Raw genomic sequence first — 24,485 nt, 5'->3', positions numbered from 1 at the left:
CTTGCTATTTGCATCCCCTGCTCATAAGTTCCGTTCCTGTGAGTGTAGTAAATAAGGTAAGTTTAACATACATAGAGGTATTGTAGGATAATTGAGGAACATGTAATTGATTCCCTGTAAAGGAAGGTGGTGTTGTCTCCCACATAATTTTAATAACATTGTAAGTGGTGGTATCAATATTATCAATGTCCTATATGCTGTTTTTTTTTATAAAGGACAACTGCATATTCTGTGAGGAACAGACTTTTTTTTTTCTGGTTTCTGGACTTAGGAAGGAAAGGCAGAGGGCACTGTTAAGAATGGTGATCTATGAATGGAGTAGTTACGCTACAGTCACCTGCCAGAATAATTGAGTTTATTCAAGGTGCTGCTCGAATCAGTGAACCCTGTGACTAGTCACTGGTGAAGATAACACAGTTGTGACTTTTATGGTTGTGTGAATCTGGCAGCACAATATCCAGTATCCTTTGCACTGAGTCCCTATCATGCCTGCCCTGCTACTACTGGGTGCCAGCTGTTACATTGCAGGCATTTTTAGACTGCTTTCCTCTTCATCCTGTCTTCTGCTACCAAGCTCAGTTGCCACCCCAGGAAGCAGCTGTCTTTTGTAGAAGTAAGGCAGTGTGTTGCCATCTCGGTATGGAGAACAAGGCACATCATTTCATCTACCAGCCTGGGCAGCAGCAGCACTATTTCCTACTTGCCCAGGCTGTAGAGCTCATACTGCTTCTATCTCAAACTCATTCACACCAGGAGTGAACTTCATTGCTTGCCACTGTGGTCATCCACTGGCAGGCAATGCACAATTTGGCAATGGTAGAATCTGAGTAAGTTATTCAGAGGAAACTCCTGTGAGTGATGACTTGGTTACTTTGATCTGCTGCTTGCTCTGTGCTATGTCTGGTTTTGAGGAGTGACTGGTAGCAGTGTGCTGCGCTGCAGATGTGGAAAGGCTGCCAATGTGTGCAGGATTTCAGGGTCATTGGGTGATATTTCTGTCTGTGCTGAAGTGTTGTCTGACTCTTCCGATTCTCTCCCCCATGCTGATGTGGGGGGGAGTGAGTAAGCGGCTGTGTGGTGCTTAGTTGCCGGCTGGGGTAAAACCATGACAAGGCTGGAGTTAAGATCTCATTGTGGTACTGGAAAGACCAAGTATTTTGGCTAGATTGTTAGAGAATCAAATGTACTGCTTCCATTTCTTGATCAATGTTTCCTTTAAAAAAATCTTCATTATCATGGAGGAATTTTGCGATTATTAATTTGATATTAGGTGAAAAGGGTAGAAACCATCTCTTCGGATGTTGACTGACTGACTTATTCAGAGAAATATCTTTTCATTGTTAGGTATACTTAATGTAGGTTTGTATAACTCAAGTGTTTTTTTTTTTCTCCACTGAGTCTAATGGGAGTATAAATAACCAGTTTAGATGTGGACCCCTGGATTTATAGACGTCTCGAGCTGAATGTGATAATTCTCACTGAGCATGTAGTTGTGGATTCATGATATGTTATTGCTGATCAGCAATAATGTGTTACTAATTTTAGTTACCATAATGAAACCTGGTAACTTCTGTGAAAGGAAATGTCTGAGAGATTGCTGTCAATATTTAAAAAAAAAAAAAGCACCTGTGAGATTTTGTATCAGTAGCATTTAAATTCCTATCTACTGCCTCCTTAAAGACAAACATTACTATCTTTATAATCAAAAGGCTTTAAATGCCAAGCAATAGGAAGAGGGAGTAGGGAGGGAAGTGTGCATCTGTTTATAAGAGCCAATATGAGAAACTTGACTTGGAGTTCTTCAAAAAAACCCCAAACTTTAAATGCAGTCTGATTCATTTGTCTTTTTATCCCTTAATTTATTTGGACCAGAAAAATCTCCCACCCCAAGTCTTCCCCAATTCCATTGAGATTCTCCACTGCCCACCCCATTACCCCCAACTGATAATATGCAAACATTGAAATTAGTAAGATAAAAGGTTTTGGCATAGGTCTGAGAAGCTTCAGGTCTGTTGTCATGAAAAGGAAAATTCAGCCTTGACTGGAGTTGTGGCAAGTTGGTATAATGGTGCTACAATTTCAGATTGTGGGGTTGTTCTTTAAAAGAAGCACTTGAAATAATCTAAAAATCCATTGGCTTTTGAGGTACAGGGAGAAAAGGACAGAAGTTCTCAGATGAAACCCTTTGTAGCCCATATTGGACTTGACTTTATCATCTCTCTTTTTTTTCAGCTCATAGTTTCATATTTTTTTGTATATCCATGGAGTCAAGGTTATAGCTTCAAGAGAGAGGGAGTTTTAAGAAAAGTGCTATTACAGAACCTGAGGGGGGAGAAGTCACCAAGTCTATATATTCTTGTTACTGTCATATGAGCATTATGTTCTGGTAACTGATTCTATGACACTTGAGGTTGGGGAATTTTTTGCCACAAATTACATAGATCAGGATTTCATGAAGTTAAATACTTTAAAAAGATACCTCATTAGTTATGTTGCTATATATAATTTTCAAAATTGCTGAGTAAGTGTGCCACTGAGGTTGTGCTTGGATCTTCTTTAGGCTTTGCGGTAAGCAGACATGAGAAACGTTAGGCACAAAATGGGGTTTTACGTGCTGTATAATCATAAGGAATACTAGTTGTGTATATAGAAAATTGTACCAGAAAGCTGAAATTGTGTTAGAGTACCCTGTTTAGACTCCTCTCGTAGGGACTATGGTGACAGATTCCGTAAGCATCTTTTGAGTTCTTCTGTGTGTCATGAAATGTGTGGCTTGTATTAGGCTCTAGAGAGGATGCAGAATATTTTTAAAGGTATTTAACTGATGGGGGAATTCAGAAAACATTGCATCCTGTGTGCTTAAAAGAATTTATAGCTTGTATCTGACTTCATTAAGCTAGCTTCTGATTTGATTACATTTGTGTAAAGCAAACAGATTTGGGAGATAATCCTGTTAGTTCCTGGTAATGTTTTGCAAAGGCTATTATGAGAAAAGAGTTATGGAACAACTCAAAACTTGCATTGGACAAGTGTACAAATGTTAAGATTAATTCCTAATATAATAAATAAGAATATTTCTGTGAAGAAAAATTTATGTTCTTACAAGTCAACCACAGTTGCTAGGCTGGACACCAGAGTGAGTTCTTCGAGAAGTTTCTGTCCATCTTTTATGTGAAAGTGAACTTTTTTGTGTTGCTAGGCTTATTGAGGGATGATCAAATGATTTTCTGGTATTCTGACAGTCAGAAAAAGTTACTGTATCTTTTCTCTAGCCTCATTTTTATTATCAAAACCTGCCATTTTCACAGAAGCTTGATGCAAAGCCTTCACAATTTCGCTTTGAGTTACAAATTAATATTAAAAATGCCTTTTGTGACACTTCAGTGACTGACTGAAGTGCTTGGGCCCACTGCAGTAATGGTATAACAAGGAGTCATCTGTCATCCTGTGAATGTATGAGCTAATTTTTCCTTACACATACTTCATGGCAGTTTAGCTAACTAACATTTTCTAATTGAGATTGACTAGTGCACACATGGCTTGTTGCCACAGTAATTCAAATTTTGTGAGCTATCTGGAATATACAAATTCATGTGCTGGTTTTCATTTAAACGTCTTGAGCTATAGAAGCTTCTGCTTGTGTGGGTTTGGGAAAGGGAGATCCTTAGCACGTGTAGTGAGCCAGCTCTTGCTGGTCCTGGTGTAGCTGGGTGCTAACAACTCTGCTGTGATGCTGTGACAGCTGTAACATGGGGGTTTGGCCAGTTGAATTGGTGGTGAAGGGAGACCAGCTTGTGAGTTATGGTGGTTTGCAGCAAGGGCTCTGTAGTGCAGTAATTCTCTCTGATACAGTCAGTGTTGAATCTCAAGGAAGAATAGAAGATGAAGGCAGACATGAAATAAGCCTTCCCAGCTGGTCAGATTGGACTGGGTGATTTCCTGAATGGGAGGCTGCAACTGCACTATAGTTTCTAATAGCCTTCAAAAGTTTTCATCAAATTATTAAACTGTTGTGGGTTTTTTTTAATCCTTTTCTATGTTCAGTTTGTAAAACATTCCATGGCAAGGAATTGTGCAAGTTAATTCTGTATTGTGAGAGAAATACTCTTTTATTTTGAAACCTGGACTGCTAGAGAATTCCATTGCTTCTCTGCAATTTCTACAATATAAGAATTGGAAAATCATCATTCCCTGCTCATTTTCTGACACTTGTGATACTATAATTTTTTTAGCTCTCCCCACCAGGAAATTGGTTTTCTGAGTTGAAGACCTTTGATGTGTCTAATCTGTCCTTGAACAGAAGTCGTTGATGTAGTCCTAATTATCCTTGTTACTGTCCTGCACCTTTTCATTTCATTTCAGAAAGGTGTGCTGGTTTTGGCTGGGATAGAGTTTAAGTTTCTTCACAGTAGATAGTATGGGGGCTTTGTTTTGGATCTGTGCTGAAAACGGCTAATGCCGAGATGTTTTTGTTACTGCTGAGCAGTGCTTACACAGAGTCAAGGTCTTTTCTGCTTCTCCCACCACCCCACCAGTGAGTAGGTTGGGGAGGCACAAGAAGTTTGGAGGGACAGCTGACCAAGGGATATTCCAGACCATATGATGTCATGCTCAGCACACAAAGCTGGGGGAAGAAGGGGGAAGGGGGGGACATTCAGAGTGATGTCATTTGTCTTCCCAAGTAACTGTTAGCACGTGATGGAGCCCTACGTTCCTGGAGATGGCTGAACACCTGCCTACTGATGGGAAGTGGTAAATTAATTCCTTGTCTTGCTTTACTTGCGTGCACGGCTTTTGCTTTACCTATTAAACTGTTCTTAGCTCATGAGTTTTCTCACTTTTCCTCTTCTGATTCTCTCCTCCATCCTGACGCAGGGGGAGTGAGCGAGTGGCTGTGTGGGGCTTAGTTGCTGGCTGGGGTTAAACCACGACAAAGGGTGTATTAACTACAAGAACTATGTGGTATTGAAGCTGAGCGCAGTCTGGTCTTATGCTGTGGCATCTTACTGGTTTTGCTCTGCTCCTTTCATAGTAAATTCTTGCTACTGTTTGCTTATTTGACAGTAACATTTTTAGAGGACTAAATGTGATTTATGGTCTTTCCTAGACAATGGTAATAGCTGAATTAATATTCATCATTATTTATAGTTAGGGTCATTCTCTTACCCTTCTTCCATGTGCTTTTCTATGCTGTTTTTATTACAGAATAATTTCTTCCTGTGAGATCCTTTTGTATCTCTAAAATCAGTTTAGTTTAATCTACTCTAGAACATTTTGCATTAGCTGTAAACAGTCACTTAACTGTTTGCTTTTGAGAGCATATATGAATAAAATAAAAATCACTGTTTCCAGTGGAGAGCCCTGTGTAACTTCTTATTCTGCATCTGAGCATGCTATTATTATTGTGGATTTACCTGGTTTCTCTATACCTGAATCCTACTTGGTGACAGACTTGGTAGTACTACTGTCCATTGCCACTGGATACTTCTCATAAAGCTGATATAAATTTATAGTTTGTTGTTCCAAATGCTTCCAGAACAGGGGCCACGTGGACTGGACTTCTAAGGCTGCTCTGTGCTGGTGCAGAGCACTGTTGTTGGATCAGTCGTCCAAAATGCTGTGGCTTTCACTGTTGTGTTGAGAATGACCATCGTATATGAAACACTGCTTAAAGCTTCGGTATGAATAGATTTTTTTAATCTTGCTAAAATGGATCCTCCAAGTAATCTGGTTTATAGTGCATGTTGGTTCCTGAAACATATGCTCTGGATCTGTAGATTGTTTGTCTGCTGTTTCTGCTCTCACTTAAGATCTAGAACCAAAAATACAAAGGTATGATTGACTGACTGATTTATATTTGACCTTTTCTACTCCTAAGCAGCAGATGCTTGCTGTACTGGATACAATTCCTTGTCTATTCAAACACTGTATAGAACACTCATAGGTCCTGCTGAAGTAACTCCAGTGTAAAAACCTTAGATTTGTGACTGATTTACCAATAAAATATGCTTATTTTACTTGTAAAAGTTAGCTTCTTTTGATTTTGAAAATGCATTTATTTTTGTGAGATTTGACATATTTAACTTCAAGCTTTGGTTCTTGGATTTGGGTGATTAAAGGAAATATTTTTCCACTGTTTCAGCCCTTTTTGTACTTTCTTTAATATCTAATGTCTTTTCTAAATTCAGCATGTATTTGTAAAGATACCTTTTAAACCCAAGTTGTTCATGTTTGAAAACTGTTTAGTTGTCTGACATTTAGCTGCCCTAAATGTAAATGATTCAGTTGGAAATGTCATGACTTGGTTAGTTAAAATTCTTCACATGCATGCAGATGAGCTGCAAAGCAGAGTTGCTTGAACTGCTTTCCGCAAGGCACAGCTAGTGTTTCTTTAGAAAACTTTTGCTTATTTTCAGTTATAGGTAGTATAATTCATCTCGCTTTATATCACATAGAGTATTTAGGAGACCTGCTTCTCACTAGTGACTGACAGTCATTGCAGGGTATTTTTAGACTGAGCCTATAAAACAAGGGGATTACTGCCTTATATCTCTGCAACTAAACATTTTAGCATATTGTATAGGACTGTAGTCAGAGTTTACAGTTGCTGTGGAGTCTGATGAATTGGGACATTTGCTTTAGAATAGTTATTGATGGAGAAAACGAGGCTTTCTTATTTGCTGAACTTCACAGGTTTGGGAGAGGCAAGTGATTTCTCTCTTATGACTGCTAGAAAGCATTGAGTATCTTCAGGAATAACTTCTGCCTTGCAATGATCAAACTTGTGTTTTTCTGGCACTTTAAGAGTCTGAGTGTGGTTGCTGTGCTGGTACTTCTGTTACATACTGTTGTGGAATACTGTATTTAATTGCTGCAGTCTGGGGATACCTATGTTTGAAGAGTCTGGCATATTTTAAAAAATTCTAAGCTTTAGGACAGGGCTTCTGGTAGCTGAATGTTTTAGCCACACAATTGTTAATGGTGTATTGGAGTACAGTTCATGATTTCATTTCCTGATATTTCATAAGCTATCTGCAATTTTTGTTTAACTCTGTTTTTTGCCAATAAGTTTTTGCTGTCATAACATCCCCCCCCCCCCCCTTCCTTCCACTCTTATCTGTGGTGCAAATAGGATTGTCAAGTGCTCTGGAAACAGCTGTGGAGTGCTCACATGATACCTTAGCTCAGGTATGAGACAGCAAGAAATCTGATGGGTTTGAGAGGATGGCTAGTACCTCACATCTGATGATGACAGTACATCACAATTTCTAAGAAAGCTGTCAGAGAAATTTATGGTATCGTTACAGCTCTGACCTACTTGGTCTTATATAAAGAGTTTAAAGTTGCTGTTTCTGCTGTATTTTCAAAGCATGATCTAAATATTACTTTCACTGCTGGAAGGTGAGTTTTCTACAGCTGAAATGCTTGAGTAGTCTTTTTATTGTGTATCCAACACTTTATTTTTCTGCAACAAGGAAAATCCTCTTAATTTGAACATTAAATAATAACAATAACAAAATGTATTTACTGGCTCAACAAATGAGCTCATGCTTTACCTGTATGTGTATTTTGATGTCTTAGAATCCTTGCTTGTAGTATTGTGTTATTAGATCTTAATTGGGTAATGAAAGGGTAAATGGGTTAGGAAGCCATGTGGTGAATAATGTGGTTAGTCATACTGTATTGCGTAAGGACTGTTAATGTTTTTAGTGAGCGTGCTCATATGGTTACATGCCTTCATTTGCTTCAGTGTGACAGTGCTGGATTTAATTAGATTTTATGGGATCTAAACTCACAAAAAGGCTCAAAGTTCTCCATTCAAAATCTGACACACGGGGTGACCTTTTCTTCCTTAGAAGATAAGGGTACTCTGTGTTCTTGTGCTGGTGAATAATTGCAGAGAAGCTGTTTCAGGGCAATTGCAGCAAGTTTTGGCTAACCTTTACGGTAGGCTTGGAGAGATAGGGCATTACATGTTTTTGTACTGTGTAAGTGGGAGAGGAGGGGACACAGTTTGTTTAGCAGCAATGCTTAATAAGGATTTTTCAGAGAGTAAAACTCCGTTCTGGCAGCTTCATAATAGACAGGGACAGACTATTTACCTTGGCAGCAATCAACTTGCCTTCCTAGCTTGCCTCTTTCTTATAAATGAAACGTTCTTACCTTGTCATCTTAAATTTAGAGATTCAAACTGTGCATTAGACAGCAAAACAGATCTAAATGTTTTGAACCACTTCTTTATATTTGCACTTGTACTGCAGGTAAGCCTGCCAAAACCAAATCTTGTCCCAAGAAAATTAGTTGAAACGAGCGTATTTCCTCGCTGATGTCCTAGTGTCCTGGTTACAGCCAAGATTTACAATAATGTTGAAGTGTCAGCAGTGAACTGAGTTTTATAGGAAAAAGCAATGTGGAATACTGTTCTGAAATATGTGGGTTGTTTGCATTTCCTGGTGTGGACCCTTGCAGATTTCATAATGAAATTCAAGTTTTGATAATGCTAAAAAGGTAGCTGTTAGACATGAGTCTTTAGATGGGTGTGACCAGGTTGTACTTGCACAAGAACTCCAAGCCATGGAGTTTTCTGAGAATACAGATCTTCACAGCCGTGCTGAGGAATGTTTCTGGAGCGTTTTCCTAGTAAGTAGGTTAGACAAACACATTTTTTTGATGAGATTAAGATAATTTGCATGTCCTCTTAGGTCTGAAGTATCAGGTAACTTTGGCAGGAAAAACACATCCTTATTCAGAAAACTTTGATGTCAAGAAATGCCCTGTATTTCTTAGGTAAAATAACATACTAGAGATGGACGGACTTGTTGCTCTGGATTTCAGGCTCTGTTTGGCTTGGTCCTTTTTTTATTAGGAATATTAGGTGCATTTCGCTGGGAAAGGGCACATAGGAACTGATAGTTCTGCAGCTGCTCCTACCTCACCAACATGGGGATAGCAGGCAATAGAAGTATGAATAAAACTTTTTTTTTTAATTACTTAGTCTGATTGTAACATGTTAATGGAATTAGTTTTATGTGGAGGTTTGTAAATTTTACAATGATCCCTATAACACCTTGTTCTTAAACCTAGATTTCCTTGCTGTTTGAAATGCGTACTTCTAGGAATTTTATTGATGTATCAATTTGGTCTACTGATGGTTCAGGCTTGCAGGAGGACTTGTACTATAAAGCAGGGGAATGGCATGGAGGGGCTGGGGGGACGTCCCCTCCTGTACCCTGGCTACTCTGTATTGGTTGCAGGCTGTGGAGAGTACTTTGTCCTTATTTGACCCATGACTTTCTTTTTTCTAAATTGGTAAAGTAAATAGGAAAGAGTATTCAATTCTGAGAGAAAACAGAAAGTAATCCCAAACCCTCCTAATGGTTTTAAAAAACTGGCTGAACTGAAGACTTAAAATAAATTTTTATCCTTTTCCATTGCAAACAGAAAAGATACCACATATTTGAATGCAGATTAAGTAAGCTTTGTGAAGGCTAGAGTTCAGAAGAAAGATAAAAATGGGTTTGTGCTGGGTTTTTGTCCTCAGTGTTGAAACTGGAAGTGGTTGCTGAGTGTGAAATTTGTAGTACCCCTAGCCTAAAATCTAACCACTTAAATTTGTGAGTGCAATTCAGGTACCAGTACTGTCCTTCTGCCTTGCAGATTCTGTAGTTTGGATCACCTTCTAGGAGCAACTGCTACAGAAGAAGCATTTATGCAAAATGTAAATGAACTGCTTATCTGGAGGTATGGGTACATGTGTAAACTCCTGCAAGGCAAGCTAAGCTCCAAATTTGCATCATCAGCAGCTCCCACCTGATCTAACTTCAGTTAAGGTGAAAGCTTACCCATCTCTCACTGAAGGGTAAATTGCTGGCTTATGCTCACTGAAGGGTAAAAGTGAATACATACATACAGCAGAATGGCTAACAAGACATGAATTAACATGCTAGTTTATCTTGCAGTAATTTGTTCTGCAGCCATAACCTGATGATGCACAAGGCTATGAAGCCAAGAGTGCTTCAACGTGCACTTTTATCTGTGACAACATTGTTTCTGTCTCTGTGCGGCCCCCAAGTTATCAGTGAATGGATACGGGTTAAAATGATACCTTTTCAGGTGGTCAGAAGAATAATGGTGCCAAAGCTCTCCTTAAATTGGCTTTGGAGCTGTGTTTTCAAAATATCCAAAATACATCAATTTGCGTAAAAGTAAATGGCAACATAAATTTATAAACTCACTATGTGAATAACTCGTCTTTTCAGTGCCTCTTGCAGATGCTTGTATGGTGCTTTAGAAACTGGTCTAATGTTTAGCCTAATGTTGTAATCTCTCGGATTGCGAAAGTGGTGGAGGTTTTCTTGTTTGTGGGGTTTTGTTTGTTTGTTTTTTTCCCAACGGGCATGACTGTTCAGATGTAGAGCTGTCTGCAGTTAGCTGCCTGGTAGAGATAACCTTGAAATGTAACAGAACCCAAAGTGGCTCTGTCTCTTCTTTTCTCCAGAAGATCTCAGTGCTTTCAGCCTTTGTTACCAGTTTGTCTCTGATATAACGCTACGTTTTGTGATTTAATTAGATTTTGAGTTTCTCATCTTGGCTTTTCGCCAGTTTTATCTTCAAATACTTTTTCTCCGTTGTCCTCTCTCTGGGCCTAATATGGGTTTGGGGTTGTAAAAGTGAAAAGGAAATAGTGTATTTGGTGGTTTGGTTTGTTTCTTTGTGTTTGGGGTTTTTTTAATACTTTTAATTACAGGACAAAGATCAGTTGCTAAATATAAAAAAAAAAAATCAGGAACAGATAACTTTCAGCCTACATAATCCAAAGGTAGAGTATAAAACTTCTTACAGTATCAGTGATGCTGTCAGTTTAGTAGAAAATACCCTGCTAGCTTGTTGCATCCTAGGTTGGTGTCTTTTGTTGTGTCAGCAGGCATGCTATGCTTGTATGGAAATCTGAAGTGCACGGCAAAGAATTCAAGTAGAAAATGCTCACTCATTTTTCTCTAGAGCTCCTGTGCAGGGATTTTGAGCTCCAGACAAAATTAGTAGAAATTTCAGCACTTAATTGCAGCAATTCCTGTGCTTCTCTCCTGCATCCCCAAATATGCAGCCTGTGTGAATTTTTTTACTTAATGCTTTCCTATCAGATGGCAATTCTAGTCATATTGGGCTGACTTGCATATAAGCAGCAAATTAGGTGTTTATAGGGCAAACTATTTTGCAACCCACTTCAAACAGGCTGACATCTCAGAAAATCTGAATGTGGCAGTTGGAGAAAGCTCACTGGTTGTCTGACCAGAAATTGATTTTGCTATTTGTCAGCTTTTCTATTAAATAGAATAAGCTATTTTTAAACCGCTTGTTGCCAACATGACCTCAAAATTAGAACATGTAGGAAAATGGGTTTGGTTTTCAGTGAAAAGGAAATACTTTTGGGCAAAATGCCACTTCAGCTTCTCATAGGAAGTGTAGTTGAGGAACTCTTATTTTCACCCTCCCCTGTGGACTGAGATTCCTGGTCAGAATAAATCTCCGATAAGGTACCAGTCTCATGGGAAAAGCAATGCTTCCTGGGAGAAGTCCAAGGAAGTGCTCACATAAGCAAATGTTATGATAAGTCAATTAGACTGTGATTTCACAAGTGGTACAGTGGCTGCGTGCTGTTCTCAGTTCTTGTTTTGTTGCTTACTGAAGCTTTTGAGATTTCAGAGTTACCTTGAAAACTTTTCCACAGGTTGTTTTTACATGTTTGTAGGTTTGAAATTTCTACAAAATGTTTTTTGATCGCTCATACTCAGAATCCTAGCAGATGAGCTTTACTGCATCCATTTGTATCAGTTTAAGAGTCTGTTGCCCTTTTTGGCAGAACGGAGTATCTATGCCCATTTCTCAGTTACCAGACTGCAAGGTTGGGTAGCTGGGCTTTAAAGCTATGCGCTGAGCAGACTCCTGAGCTTTGCACCGAAGCAGCTGGAGCAGTGGTTTTGCTCCTCATGCTATGGCACTGCCAGTCTTCAGCAGGGACAAGAGTGGGTGTCTGTCCTCATGAGTTGAAGTGCCATGTGGAGATTTGCTGCAGTACATGTCAACTGCCTGAGGTGATTGAATGGCCCCCCTTGAAATATTCTGGTTCCTTTAGATTGAGTGAAGCATAGACTTCTGTCTGCAGTTTGTAAAGCAAAATATGTAACTAGTGCTGCTCTAACGCCTCTCAAAGCCTTAATGGAGAATAGAAGCCTCGCACCTCCTCTTAAAACTTCCAGAATTGCCTTTGGACGTTCAGATTTTTAAATGGCTTTTAGCTTGTGAAATAAAGGAACTGTGTTTGTAGAGGAGCTGCTTCAGCTTGTTTAGTGGTAAGAAATGTGCATGTTTTTTTTATTTTGGACACATATTCTAATCTCAAAATTCTACAAAGTAAATTCAAGAAAATACTTGATGTTACTAGTTATGTCAGGCATTTTGCAGCTTTGAAGTAATGAAGCTAACCCTGCTTTATAACCAGACAATTGCAATTGAAAATCCCCAAGCAACTTTTTTATTCCTGCTCTTACACTGTTCGTTAAAGCTTCTGGATATTCTAGGTACATGCTTCCTTTCAGGCACCGTTGTCTAGCCTTTGCCATACATCTCAACCCTTTACTTAATTTGCAAGAGAGATTTGGATTGCTTGGAGTCCCACACCTTATTGCTTCTAAGCACTCATCAAGCAGCTTTGAGTGCAGGTGTTTGCTGCAAAAGTGGAGTTTGGTCTGGTTATTTGCTAGTGTAGAAATACTTCAGGAATTATCCCTTACACTGAAAGAAAGCCCCGCAATGCCACAAGACCAGGCAGCATTGCATTCGTCACTGAACTTGTGCGCAAGTAGCATTCTTATTTGCATTTCAACAAGTATTAACATCACCACGCTTAAATTTCCCAGTTCTAGTGATATAGTCGTGTTTTCTTTATCCATGGGTATATCTTTAAATTATTACTGATTTCACAATATTGCTTTTAATGGATTATGGAGAGATGGAAGATTCTAGAGAAATGAGCCAATGCCATGCCCAGAAGATACAGTGGGAACTGTAATGCCTAATGACTCACAGCTTGAGGAGGAAAGTAACAATTGCTGAGGGGGGGTGGGGGGGTCAGTGACAAAACTCACACCTTTTTGTTACTTGGGATGGCTAAAGTGCGTCATAGATATAAAACAATATTTTTAATTTGGTTGACAAGAATTATTAGTGGGGGCAGTGATTTTTTCTAACGCTTTTAATTTCTGACTTTTGTTCAGCTTTGAAATTGTTGCATTTTGAATTTAAGCTTCTTAAATGTCAGATACCGCAAACATGAATGTGTTGCTTTTTCTCACCTATGCCAAATAGTTCTAACTGGAAGATACTGGTTCTTTTCAGGGTTGAAAATAGTGTTCAAACTGCTTTTAAATCTGCTTTCATTCAAAGGCTGCCTATTGACACCCATAAACATCTATACTCTGTACTTTAGTTAATCTAATGGGAAATAAGCATATATAATCCAGCTAGATGTTGTTGCCTTACATTCTGCAGCATCTTTTTTTTCTATCAAAATGAGATATCATGGTTATAAGAAGGCTTCTTTTTCAGGAAAGACGACCAATATCTCAAGAAGCTTTTCAGCATGTTTTCTATATTCCCATATGGTTTTACTTCTGTAGCTGAATATAGAGTCTTTTTATTAGTAGTACTTTCTCTGATAGCTTCTTGGCTAATTGTAGTTTGAATCTAGTAAAGATGAGCATGTCTAAAGTATAGATTGGCTTGTATATAGAAACTGATAAATAAGAGAAGACTGTATAAAAAGCATCTAATTCTAGGCTTTGGAAGTGTAATTACAGAACTGTCTTCCCCCTTTGAAGAGGTAAGACTATGTAATTGTTTAGAGATTTACCCAGGATGTGGAAGTCAATTCAGTGCATTTCTCATTTAAACATAAGTACTTCTACCAGTAGATTAAGCAAGGGCTGGGCTGTACCCCTCAGTAAAAGCATGAACCTGTCACACGTACTTAAAGCACCTAATTTTAGGAGCAGACTTAGGGCTATGAGTCCTTGCATGGGTGCCTTGGAAGCTTGTGCTACTCATGTCCTGCTTGCTTGCTCTAGGTAGGTGTTTAAATCCAGGGAGGCAGGATTTCATGCGCATCACTCTTCAGAGCTGCTCTGTCAGCTATTTTGGGTAACCTTATGCTCAGAGTAATAACTCTTCCGGGGTCTAATGCTTCAGTTGCTGTGGAAAGGTATTAAAAAAGTAATGTGGATTTGTGTTTTCCACTTTGAAGTGAATATCTATCTTTCTCAGAATCTATGTCCAAAATATTTTCCTTTCACAGGTACTTCCACTCATATTTGCAGAAGCTCAGATTTTTCACAGGGACATTTGTCATGATAGTGGTTGACCCAAAGTGGCTAAATATATGTTTTAGTGCCTATTGGCAGTATTCTTTTTTTCTTCTTCTAGGACGTGAAAATCTGAGAAATGAACAAATTACGGCAAAGCTTTAGGAGAAAGAAAGATGTCTATGTCCCAGAGGCCAGTAGGCCTCACCAGTGGCAGACTGATGAAGAAGGCGTTCGTACTGGCAAGTGTAGCTTTCCTGTTAAGGTAAGAGTTTCTGCCTTTCTTTTGCATATCCATGAGGTACTCTTACCATGAATTATTATTTGGGGTTTTTTTGGCAAGCATAAGCCAGAAGCATGCTTCATTACACACTGACCTATTTTACAGTCAGCTCTCATTGCAAAGATTGTGGCTTTTTTTTAAAAGCCACATGACTCATGTAACAAATGACTTGGAAAATCACTGTCTGAGATATCCTACATTGTTATCTAGTTGAAATAAATCATGTAGCTAGTCAGAGGAGTAATATAATATTTGTCTTCATTTTTCTGGAAGAGCAGAAATGATAGACCTCTTGGATTGCATGGAAAGGTACTCGGTTCTCTCTGTTAAAAGTGGAGTTATGGTTACAGTTTGACTTGTAAGGTAAGCGGTGGGTTGTGCTTGGAAAGGAATCTCTTCCTCCCTTTTGATAATTGAAAACATTACCAAGTAACACCTGGGTTTCCTCCAGTGCTTGAGGTTATAAGCACTTGCTAACTTGTGAGTGTCTTCTGTGCTGTGATTTTTTGTGTGTATATATTACAGACTATTAATGCATGTGAAACTGAAATTATATTTTTGAATTTTGAGAACTCATTCCAGATTATCAGAGTATTATAAATAGGTATTTTCTTTTGTGTTACCATTTATCCTTCCCCTTTAAGAAACAATATTATTTTAATATTTTAGAATAATATATTAATACTTAAGAAATACAATAATGAAAATAATTATGAAATTTAAGGTGTCTTGTTGTATACACTCCCCTTGTAATCAAAAGCTTTCTTCCTCAAGGCACACTAATACTAACCCTACACTAGATTGTAAGCAGATGACTCTTATGGAAAACTAACAGGTTAAATATCTATGCACAAGGAAAACAATGATGGTTCTAACACCTAAGGACCTCTTATTTGTTTTTATCTGTATTATACGTAAAGTAATTCTGTCTGATAGTTAAACAGGTGATGTTGCTAGGTGGAACGCTTGAAACTGACTTACATATTTTTGTAAAGCTGTGGGTATGTGCAGATTACAATAAATTTGATTAATTTTCACACTAGGTTCATGCCCTACTTTACCCTACTATAGTTGTTTATGTGTGCTTTTACATATACTCAAGTGTATTTAATGTTTCTCGTTTGTTATGGTTGCTTGCTTTATTTGCCTTTGTCTTGTGTTAGTTTTCTGCTAGAAGGAAGGAACTGTAATCCAGTACTAAATAGAGATGGTGTTTTGCCAGAGCTTTGAAAGTGAGTAACTGCTCTTTGGAAGCTCAAACTTAGATTAAGGTTTAACACTGCCTATGAGAGAACAGAGCTGTTAGCTTGAGGATCATTATTTTTTAATAATTTAGCCATTACAGAGGTTGAAAAGTAAAGTGCTCAATTTCTAGACATTTAGTTTCTCAAACTTTTTCAGTCCTTTACTGAACACAAAGGGTGTGAACCACTTCTTGCAGTTTAAAGACTGACTTTTTAAACTCTCAGTCAGGACTTGCACTTACAATGACAAATGCTTCCTGTATTTAAATGAAGCATTCATCTATTCTGGGCACATGTACCCAAAGTCAAAAAAAGGTTTTGGGCTATTCTGTGCTGAAGAGGCATAGAGATGGATGAGTCTTTGCATCCTGTCATCATAATGGGACTTATTTACCCTTATTTGCTGGCTTTATATTGGAATTCACTGAATTAATTTAATTTGTTCTTTGGAAAAAATACTGTGAAGTAAACACATGTATTTCTTGATTTGGTCAGAATGGTAGACTACTAATATTTAAAGAATTTGCAATTAGATGAAAACTTAGAACAATTTGACATTAAGAGGTGTTTTAGCTTATTTGATTAGAATTTATCTTCCAAAATACTGTGCCTTGAGATGGACAGTAGTGGAAACTTTTATTAGGCTTGGGATGCAAAGTGGGTGTTAGCCGGTGTTTCATAGATACAGACAGGAAGTATGCTATTGTGAGTGGACGAGATAAACCAGATGTAGAGTCATCGGTTTAGTGGGTGGTACTATATTTTGCTCCCAAAAAGAATAGAACTTTGTGCTATTGAAGGAGAGTATCCTGTTACGCTGTTCTTGGGTATTATTCAGAAATTCATATGTTCCAGGAAAAGTATGCTGTCTCCTATGTCCTTAAATATCTGATGGGGTGACTTTTCTTCCTGGTGCTCCTCAATGGAGCAGAATAAACTGAGATATTTTGGGAAAAATGGTTAATGAATAGGAATGCATTCAAATCTGAAATACGGTGAAAACATCTTCATTTTCTTAAGGTTCCTAAATGGGAATTCCAGAGTGCTCCATTGCTTGTAGTATAGCTGCTCAGCCACAGTTTAATGTGTTTCGGGGTGGGGAGGGGGGAGTTAGTCTGTCCTTATTCTTTGTCTGCCTTGCCCACTCTAAAAATCATCAGCCACAGTTCTTTGGAGCTCAAAGCACAGCTGATCGGCAAGTCTGGAGTCTGGCTTTTGCAGGGATGACAAAGATTTTACCTGTATAGCTGGTGCTGACCTAAGAATTGTTAACAAATATCTCTACAGCTGTCTTTAAGGTTTTCTGTGTGAAAGTAAAACATGTGAAACTAATGTAATAGCAGCCATGTTGAGGGCTTTGTTTCTTCAAATGCTTGCTCTTTTATTTGGAGAGAGGAGACTAGTGCAAATGCAGAGTAGGGAACATTTGCTGTTGGTTTTTCTTGTAAAAGAGGAAGATCATGGAGGTTTGATGGGTGAAAGATATCTGGTTTGGGTTTGTGTAGCAGGGTTTTGGTAGTGGGGGCGGGGGCCGCAGGGCCGGCTCCTGTGAGAAGCTGCCGGAACCTTCCCCGGCTCCAAGTCGGACCCGCCTCTGGCCCAGGCCGAGCCCATCAGCAAAGGTGGTAGTGCTTCTGCAATAACGTATTTAAGAAGGGAAACCTGCAGCAGAGAGAGGAGTGGGATGTGAGAGAAACCCCTGTGCAGACACCAAGGTCAGTGAAGAAGGAGGGGGGGGGAGGTGCTCCAGCCACTGGAGGAGGTGATTCCCCTGCAGCCTGTGGTGAAGACCATGGTGAGACAGCAGGCTGTCCTCCTGCAGCCCGTGGAAGTGAATGGGGGAGCAGATGCCCACCTGCAGCCTGGGGAGGACCCCATGCCAGAGCGGGTGGGTGCCCCCAAGGTGGCCGTGACTCCATGGGAAAGCCCACGCTGGAGCAGCCTGTGACTGAAGGACTGCAGCCCGCAGAAAGGACCCACGCTGGAGCAGTTCGTGAAGAGCTGCAGCCTGTGGGAAGGACTCATAGTGGAGCAGTTCATGGAGGACTGTCTCCCGTGGGAGGGACCCCATGCTGCAGCAGGAGAAGAGTGAGGAGTCCTGCCCCTGAGGAGGAAGGAGCGGCAGAGACAGCGTGTGACGAACTGACCCCAACCCCCATTCCCCGTCCCCCTGCGCTGCTGGGGTGGGGAGGAAGGAGAGAAAATTGGGAGTGGGGTTTTGCTGGGAAAGATGGATGGGTGTGGGAAAGGTGTTTTAAGATTTGGTTTTACTTCTCACTATCTTTGTTTTGATTTGATTGGTAGTAAATTAAATTTATTTTGCCCATGACCATAAGTGGTGAGGGATGCCTCCCTGTCCTTGTCTTGACCCATGAGTGTTTATATTTTCTCCTCCTCATCCCACTCAGGCTGGGGTGGGGGAGGACTGAGGGAGCAGCTTTGTGGTGCTTTGCTGCTGGCTGGGCTTAAACCATGACAATAAGTTACTCTTTTGTAGTAGCGTTAAGTTGTTTTGTTTTTTAACTGCTTGCCTTTGAGCATTTATATTTTGCCCAGAGTTGGGGTGTTTGTAGAGTACTAGCACAGATTTATCCTTTTTTAGGTATTACAGAACGCGTGGAAGCACTTCGAAAGTCACATTGCAAATAGGATTTCATCCTGCCTCCGGGCTTCATTCTGTTAGGGTTGGACAGGGACTCCAGTAGCTGCTAATTTATTGTGCTTTGAGGATGCTGTGCTGCAAACAGATTTAATGTTACTGAAAGGTTTTCTATGTTGAAGCTCTTCCTGTGCTACATCCACAGCTGATCCTTATTGTTAATTAAAGTCCATAAGTGAGCTGTTGGATTTTGAGCAAATCTGATACACCAATGGATTGTCTTCATTTTGGTAGAGAACATGCTCTGTGGAGAGTATTGACAAAATTCCTATTACATTGTTGCTTTTAAATTCAGGGAAGTGGATTTGATACACAGTTGGTTCTCTCCAGTGCCCTGCTCATGGATTTGGAGGTGGTGATAATCCTGGGGGCACATACTGTTACTTCTGGGCAGTAACACTTTTTTTTTGTTTGGTTAGTTTTTTGTTTAACAGTCTGTGTTTTCCACTAGTTGGAGTGACTGTGTTGTATGTAACCAACTACTGATCGTATTTTCTCAGTCATTTTAGTGTGTGTAGGATGTATTTACAGATAGCTCTTCACTGTGTTGGAAATCTAACACACTTGAGGTGGTAATTTGACACATTCAAAATAGGGCCTTGGAATGGCTACTGCGTTTCCTGCCGTGTTCTTCTGCGTAAACTGCTTTGAATCCGCTAAAGTTACATTGAAAGAAGAGCCAGGATGCTGGAGCATACGACTGAATGGTTTTTTTTGTACTCCACTGCATCAGCAGAGAGACAGGTGCCTGTCTGTCAGCAGAAGTATGAAAAGGATGTTAAACTTGTGTTTAGACAAGTGTGACTTGCAGACTTTTGCTATTCCATTGGGAACATAATGGTATTGCTCTCCTACCTTTTGTGGTGGGAGGCATGATACGTTGCAGCTTTTATAGATGTACTCAGAGTTGCCCCATTATTAAATGTGGCACTGTTACAGCTGCTGGAAAAATCTGCAGAAGTATACTTTCAGGGGCGAATTCTCTTCCACTATCCTAACAAACTAAAAAGTAGCTACTGCGTTTCAGTAGTGAATCTTCCCTCTGAGAGAAAAACCGTGTACTGTATAAGGGACTTCGACAGAGACATTGTATTTAAAACTGTTCAGAAATAGATTGTTCTAACAGACATTACAGCCGTGCTTATCAGTGCGATAATTTATTTTCACACGATCTTCATACATCATAATTGCAAAAAATGAAGTTCATTGACATACACATTTTCAAACTTGCTTTCTTGCTCCAGACGCTACCTCACTGAGAACATGCAGCTGTTCTATGTTTTAATGACTAAAATATTTGACACTAGGGCTTCTTTTGTCTGAAATGCCTTTTCGAATGTCCCTCTGGGTAAGTAGTTTTTATTCATACAAATGCACTTCAGAGTAACAGGCCTGTGAAATTTATATCAGAAAAATTAGGTCATTTCTCTACTTAACAGAACTAAACAAACCAAACATTTGCAAGTTCTTGGTGGTTCTAACCAACTGGATGTGTTAAACAAAATATTAACAGCTGATTCCTACCTTTGGTTCTAGAAGATGCAAGTCACATATATCTTGGATTAATTTAACTAGTTTATTCTGTCACTTTTATGGTTTTGGTGGTCAATCTCTTTCGAGCTTAATGTATCGAAGGCTACTGTTGCCTGTAGCTTGCAAGTTTACTTGCATTTTTTTTTCATTTATTCCAACTGGAAAACTAAAGATATCAGTGAAAAAAGTCCACGTGGAAGAGTAACAAACCACTTTTGTATTTTTGAATGTGAAGTCCAGGATTTGCTGTTGAGTGCCTGGTATTATGTGAGTTAGCCTTTCAACTGAATCTTGATTTCTGCATTAGTGTTGACAAATAAAAATTGCATGGATACAGTTGTACATTCACAAATAAAAGAATTGACTTTTCAGAGTAAATATTCTTCAGCTATTTTCTATCTAGCCCTTGCTTTGGTGGGAGATGTTTGGAGGACACCACATTGTTCTGTATTCAAGCAGGGATAGAAGAAAAGGGAACAACTTGCGCTGAGACCTGTAGAGTATCCTCACTGGGACCTCTGAGTGTCAGTTCTCATCCCTGGGGTCCCTGTGACCCGGCAGTGTGTTATGTCATTAGGTCATACATGGCCCTGCTGAAACTGCTATCAGTAGGAAATAGGCCATTTCTGTCACTTTGCTGTGTGCTTTTGCACCACATGTAGCTGCCTAGTTGTCCTCTTTTTAGTTTTGGAATTTACATATTGAACTTTATTGCTTATATATTAAGCTTATATTAATATTTATTGCTTATGTATTGCAAATTTAAAAATGTCATATTAAAAATAACTTATTTTTAATCAGTTTATAAATACAGCTTGCATGCTATTCCATTCCTCCAGATCAGAAAGACTGGTACTCAGCACAGATAACTGTGGCTTTTGTTTTCTGTCTTAAGTGCACTTCTAGTTTGAAATAATAGTAGCTGTGAAAGAGTTTACCAGTATGTTGATGCTGAACTGCCTTTAAGTTAGGCATGTGATATTTTTGACACTGAAAGCTTGAGATGCTTGAATAGTCTTTGGAAACTATGTTAAGTATTTTTAAGAAGTTAATGTGACAAATCTGCTGATTTCTGAAACGTTGCACAGCCTTACGCATTAAACACTACAAATCCGTACCTCTTAAGGCATGAACTGATGTTAGCAATGTACAATAACCATTGCTACTGAATGCTAACCCAGCAGCAAGCAAGGGTACATTTCTAAAATCCTGCAGCGTTTAAGGTCACGGGGAAAAAAATCTTGAAGACAGCTAATTATAAAAGAATGGTGATATAACAGAAGGTGGAAGACTTGCCTGCAATATATTCCTATGCATTTTTGTCATGATTAAAGGGAATGTAATGCATTCCCTAATCTTTAAACTTTTCATGCTTGGGTCCAACCCTTAGTTTTCTTTGAATAGCCTTGCAAACAAGAAGTTTTAAATGAAACTTCTTACTCAATTTTGAAACCCTGCTGTCTTTGGCCAAGGTCAAATTCTTAAATTGTTTGGTAAACTTTGAATAGTGTTAAAGATATGACTGTTAATGTTTAGAGCCATACAAATGGTTTGGATGTCTTTTAAAATGTAATTTAGGTGTTGGAAATCAAAAAGTTGTCATTTGGTTATACTTTTTAATTCTGAGTGTTTTGTTTTTTAAAATTAAGGGATTTCCAGTGTCATAAATGGAAACTGAATTTTTTGCAGGACCTGAAGAAAAGGTACAATGTGCACCCGTGCAGTGTGTTTATAAAACTGTTATCAACACTTGATTTTATTTTATTTTCTTCTTTTTAAAGAAAATTTTAGATTTATTTACTAATGCTGTCCTGGAAAAGTAGGAATTGCACATCAGAGCAAACAATTGAAAACCTAAATCTAACAGTACATACGTGAAACTGTAAAGGGGCTGGGAGAAATAGTGGGTTTAAGCCTTATCAAGGGAAATTTAAGATAGGCATTAACAACAGCAACTCAGCCAAACAGCCTCCCTTTCTGACAGTGAGGCATGTAAGCTACAGAGTAGAAGGTCTACCTTGTTGATCTCCAGTTACAGAAATGTCATAATACTTAAAGGCTGACTTCTCTGATGTAGATGTGGAAGTAGATCCCGCCTTGAGGCAAGCGCTGTCCTACATAACCTCCTGAGTTCCTTCCCTGCCTTGTTTTAGGGATTTGTGAGAATATGAAGAATATAGCATTTGTGTATCCTGTATTGAGCTTTGCTACTTCATTTTCCATAGTCCTAACGGGAAATGTTTGTTATTTCCTCACAGTGTTGTTTCTGTTCACACTGATAAATACGGTATGAGAACCAGTAAGTGAAATGCACAGTGTGGCTCTTAGGTGGGTGTGATGTGAGGAGACACGGAGAACTACTGGTACAGATACTGCTTTGGTTTTAGTTAGATTCTTTTGACCCCACACTATTCAGAGACATTTAGCAGTCATAGGCTGCTTACAGCTCCTGTTTCGAGGGGTTGAACAGATTGATGAGGTGTTTTCATTTCTGGTGACTTAGGGAAGTGGAAGAAGTTGGACCCTAAGGATGTGTAGTATTGTAACTAACCTGTAGCTTTGACTAAGCAGGATTAAACTTGGTTTGTTGATGCTTAATCATGGAGGTTCTGTTGTCTGTGCTTCTACAGCTCTGTCTAAGCAAACATCTCTTTCAAACCGATAAATTAAAAAAGCAAGAGCATGGGTGTGAGAGAGGAGAGAAAGAAACTATTGAATATTGGAATGTAAATCTTACAAAAGTCAGTGGAAAAGTAGCTCAGCTTTAAGATGTATCCTAGGCTTTCTAGATTTAAGCTTATGTCTCCTTGCAAGACAGCATTTTACTGTGAAACTGTGGAGCTCAGGCTTTAATTCTGGAACAATACCAATTCCAGAACCATATCTACACATGCAGATGCCAAGTAGTCAGTCTTACTGTTACAAATGATACTCCAGGTGTAGAAAGAATAGTACTTATACAGAGGAAGAAAGAGGAATGTCTTTGTCTCTAGGAAAAATACCAAGGAAGTGGTGGTATGCTTTTCTCTATGGCAGCTAGTTCCCTAGCACGGGACACCTTGGCCAAGACTTAGAGTAATCTCATTTCCTGCGTCCAACTAGTTGCAGATGTAATCTGAAGAACCTAATCTGTTATTGCAAATGAAACGGTGCATGTGAACTTCTGCTGATACAGAGGGAACTTCAATGATTTGTGTAGCTGTGTCTGGAAGAGAAACTGTAATAATATTACCAGGCTTCAGCAAAGAAAACTGGCTCGAGTGAGTTGTCCAGGTGGAAGAAGTTCTGGTGAAGGATCTTTCTTTTTGCCAGCTATTATTGTTGAAGTTTGAAATTTTGAAAACTGAGTCAGCCAAGTATTTGTGAAAGAAATGAAAACAAAGAATGAAGATCAGGGCAGTATTTCTTGTACCAGGACACAGATGGTAGATTTGTTTTGTTTCTGACCTGATACATCAGCCCTTGATGTTTTCTTAGGAGCAATTTAATAGCGTATATTTGGGGTAAAGGCAGTAGGACAGCTTCACCAAAAACACTTGATATAGTAACTTCAGTTGTTCGTTTTTAGATGAAGTTGGAAAAAATTTAAATTGTTGAAAGAGAATAAAGTCTCTCAAGCACTTTTTAAGTTCTAAGGGCATTTTGCTAGATGCAAGTTTAACTTGTTCCTGTGTTGATTGCTTTCTGTTTGACTTGAGATTGATACCAAACACCACTGTCTGTGAAAGAGAACATAAAGCCCAGAGGTGAAGAGGGAAAGTTTTTGGTTGTTTTTTTTTTTTATTATTACTTGCTGTACTGTCATCTCATTTTTTTTTCCTGAAAATATTAATATAATCAATACTTCTATTTAAAAATGTTTGTGTTAAGGGGTTCTCCAACAGCCCGTGAAAATATTTTATTTGAATCAGAGCTTTTATTTTGTTACTTTGTATGTGGACTCTGCCCACAAGGATTCTAGCTTTCTGTAGAAGCATTGGTGGTTAATTTCTGGTATAATGATTAAACCTCTTACAGAACATCTTATGGCTGAGAATTGCTGATGTCATGACTATCATTCATTGGTTGCTATGGAAATTAAGTACGAATGCATTCAATATTAATACTGCATTCCTACCATGTGCACTTTCATGATGGAAAAGTACTCGCTCTCTCCAGGAATGCTAGCTGCAGTGATCCTTGTGACAAGGAGTGCTCTTTACAAGTATGTCTGGGGTACACCCTTCCTTACTCTTCTGCAAAGTCATCAGCCACCATGGTATGGCTGATGCAGTTCACATTGATTTTGTGCACCCAGTAATTATGTGTCCTAGTCCTTGAGTGTGTTTGTGGTAATGTGCCGTGATGGATTTGCATGAAATTTTACTTATATAGGACAACTCGCTGCCCAGGCACTTCACATTATGTGT

The 24,485-nt window shown here is 39.0% G+C and overlaps 1 protein-coding gene across 7 annotated transcripts in view; it reads left to right on the top strand.

Annotated features, from left to right (window-relative positions):
- Positions 1 to 24,485, top strand: part of NUMB (NUMB endocytic adaptor protein) — a 96,094-nt gene that overhangs the window by 44,174 nt on the left and 27,435 nt on the right. For all 7 annotated transcript variants that reach the window (XM_049825372.1, XM_049825373.1, XM_049825378.1 and 4 more), the window contains one exon: positions 14,479 to 14,622. In XM_049825372.1, the coding sequence (XP_049681329.1) occupies positions 14,497 to 14,622 (126 nt within the window). In that variant the 5' untranslated portion in view covers positions 14,479 to 14,496. The remainder of the gene's footprint in view (positions 1 to 14,478; positions 14,623 to 24,485) is intronic.

This window comes from Accipiter gentilis, chromosome 22 (genome assembly GCF_929443795.1).
Source record: "Accipiter gentilis chromosome 22, bAccGen1.1, whole genome shotgun sequence".
Lineage (NCBI taxonomy): Eukaryota > Metazoa > Chordata > Aves > Accipitriformes > Accipitridae > Astur > Astur gentilis.
Note: the sequence above shows the minus strand (reverse complement) of the source record. Positions and strands in the feature narration are given on the sequence as shown.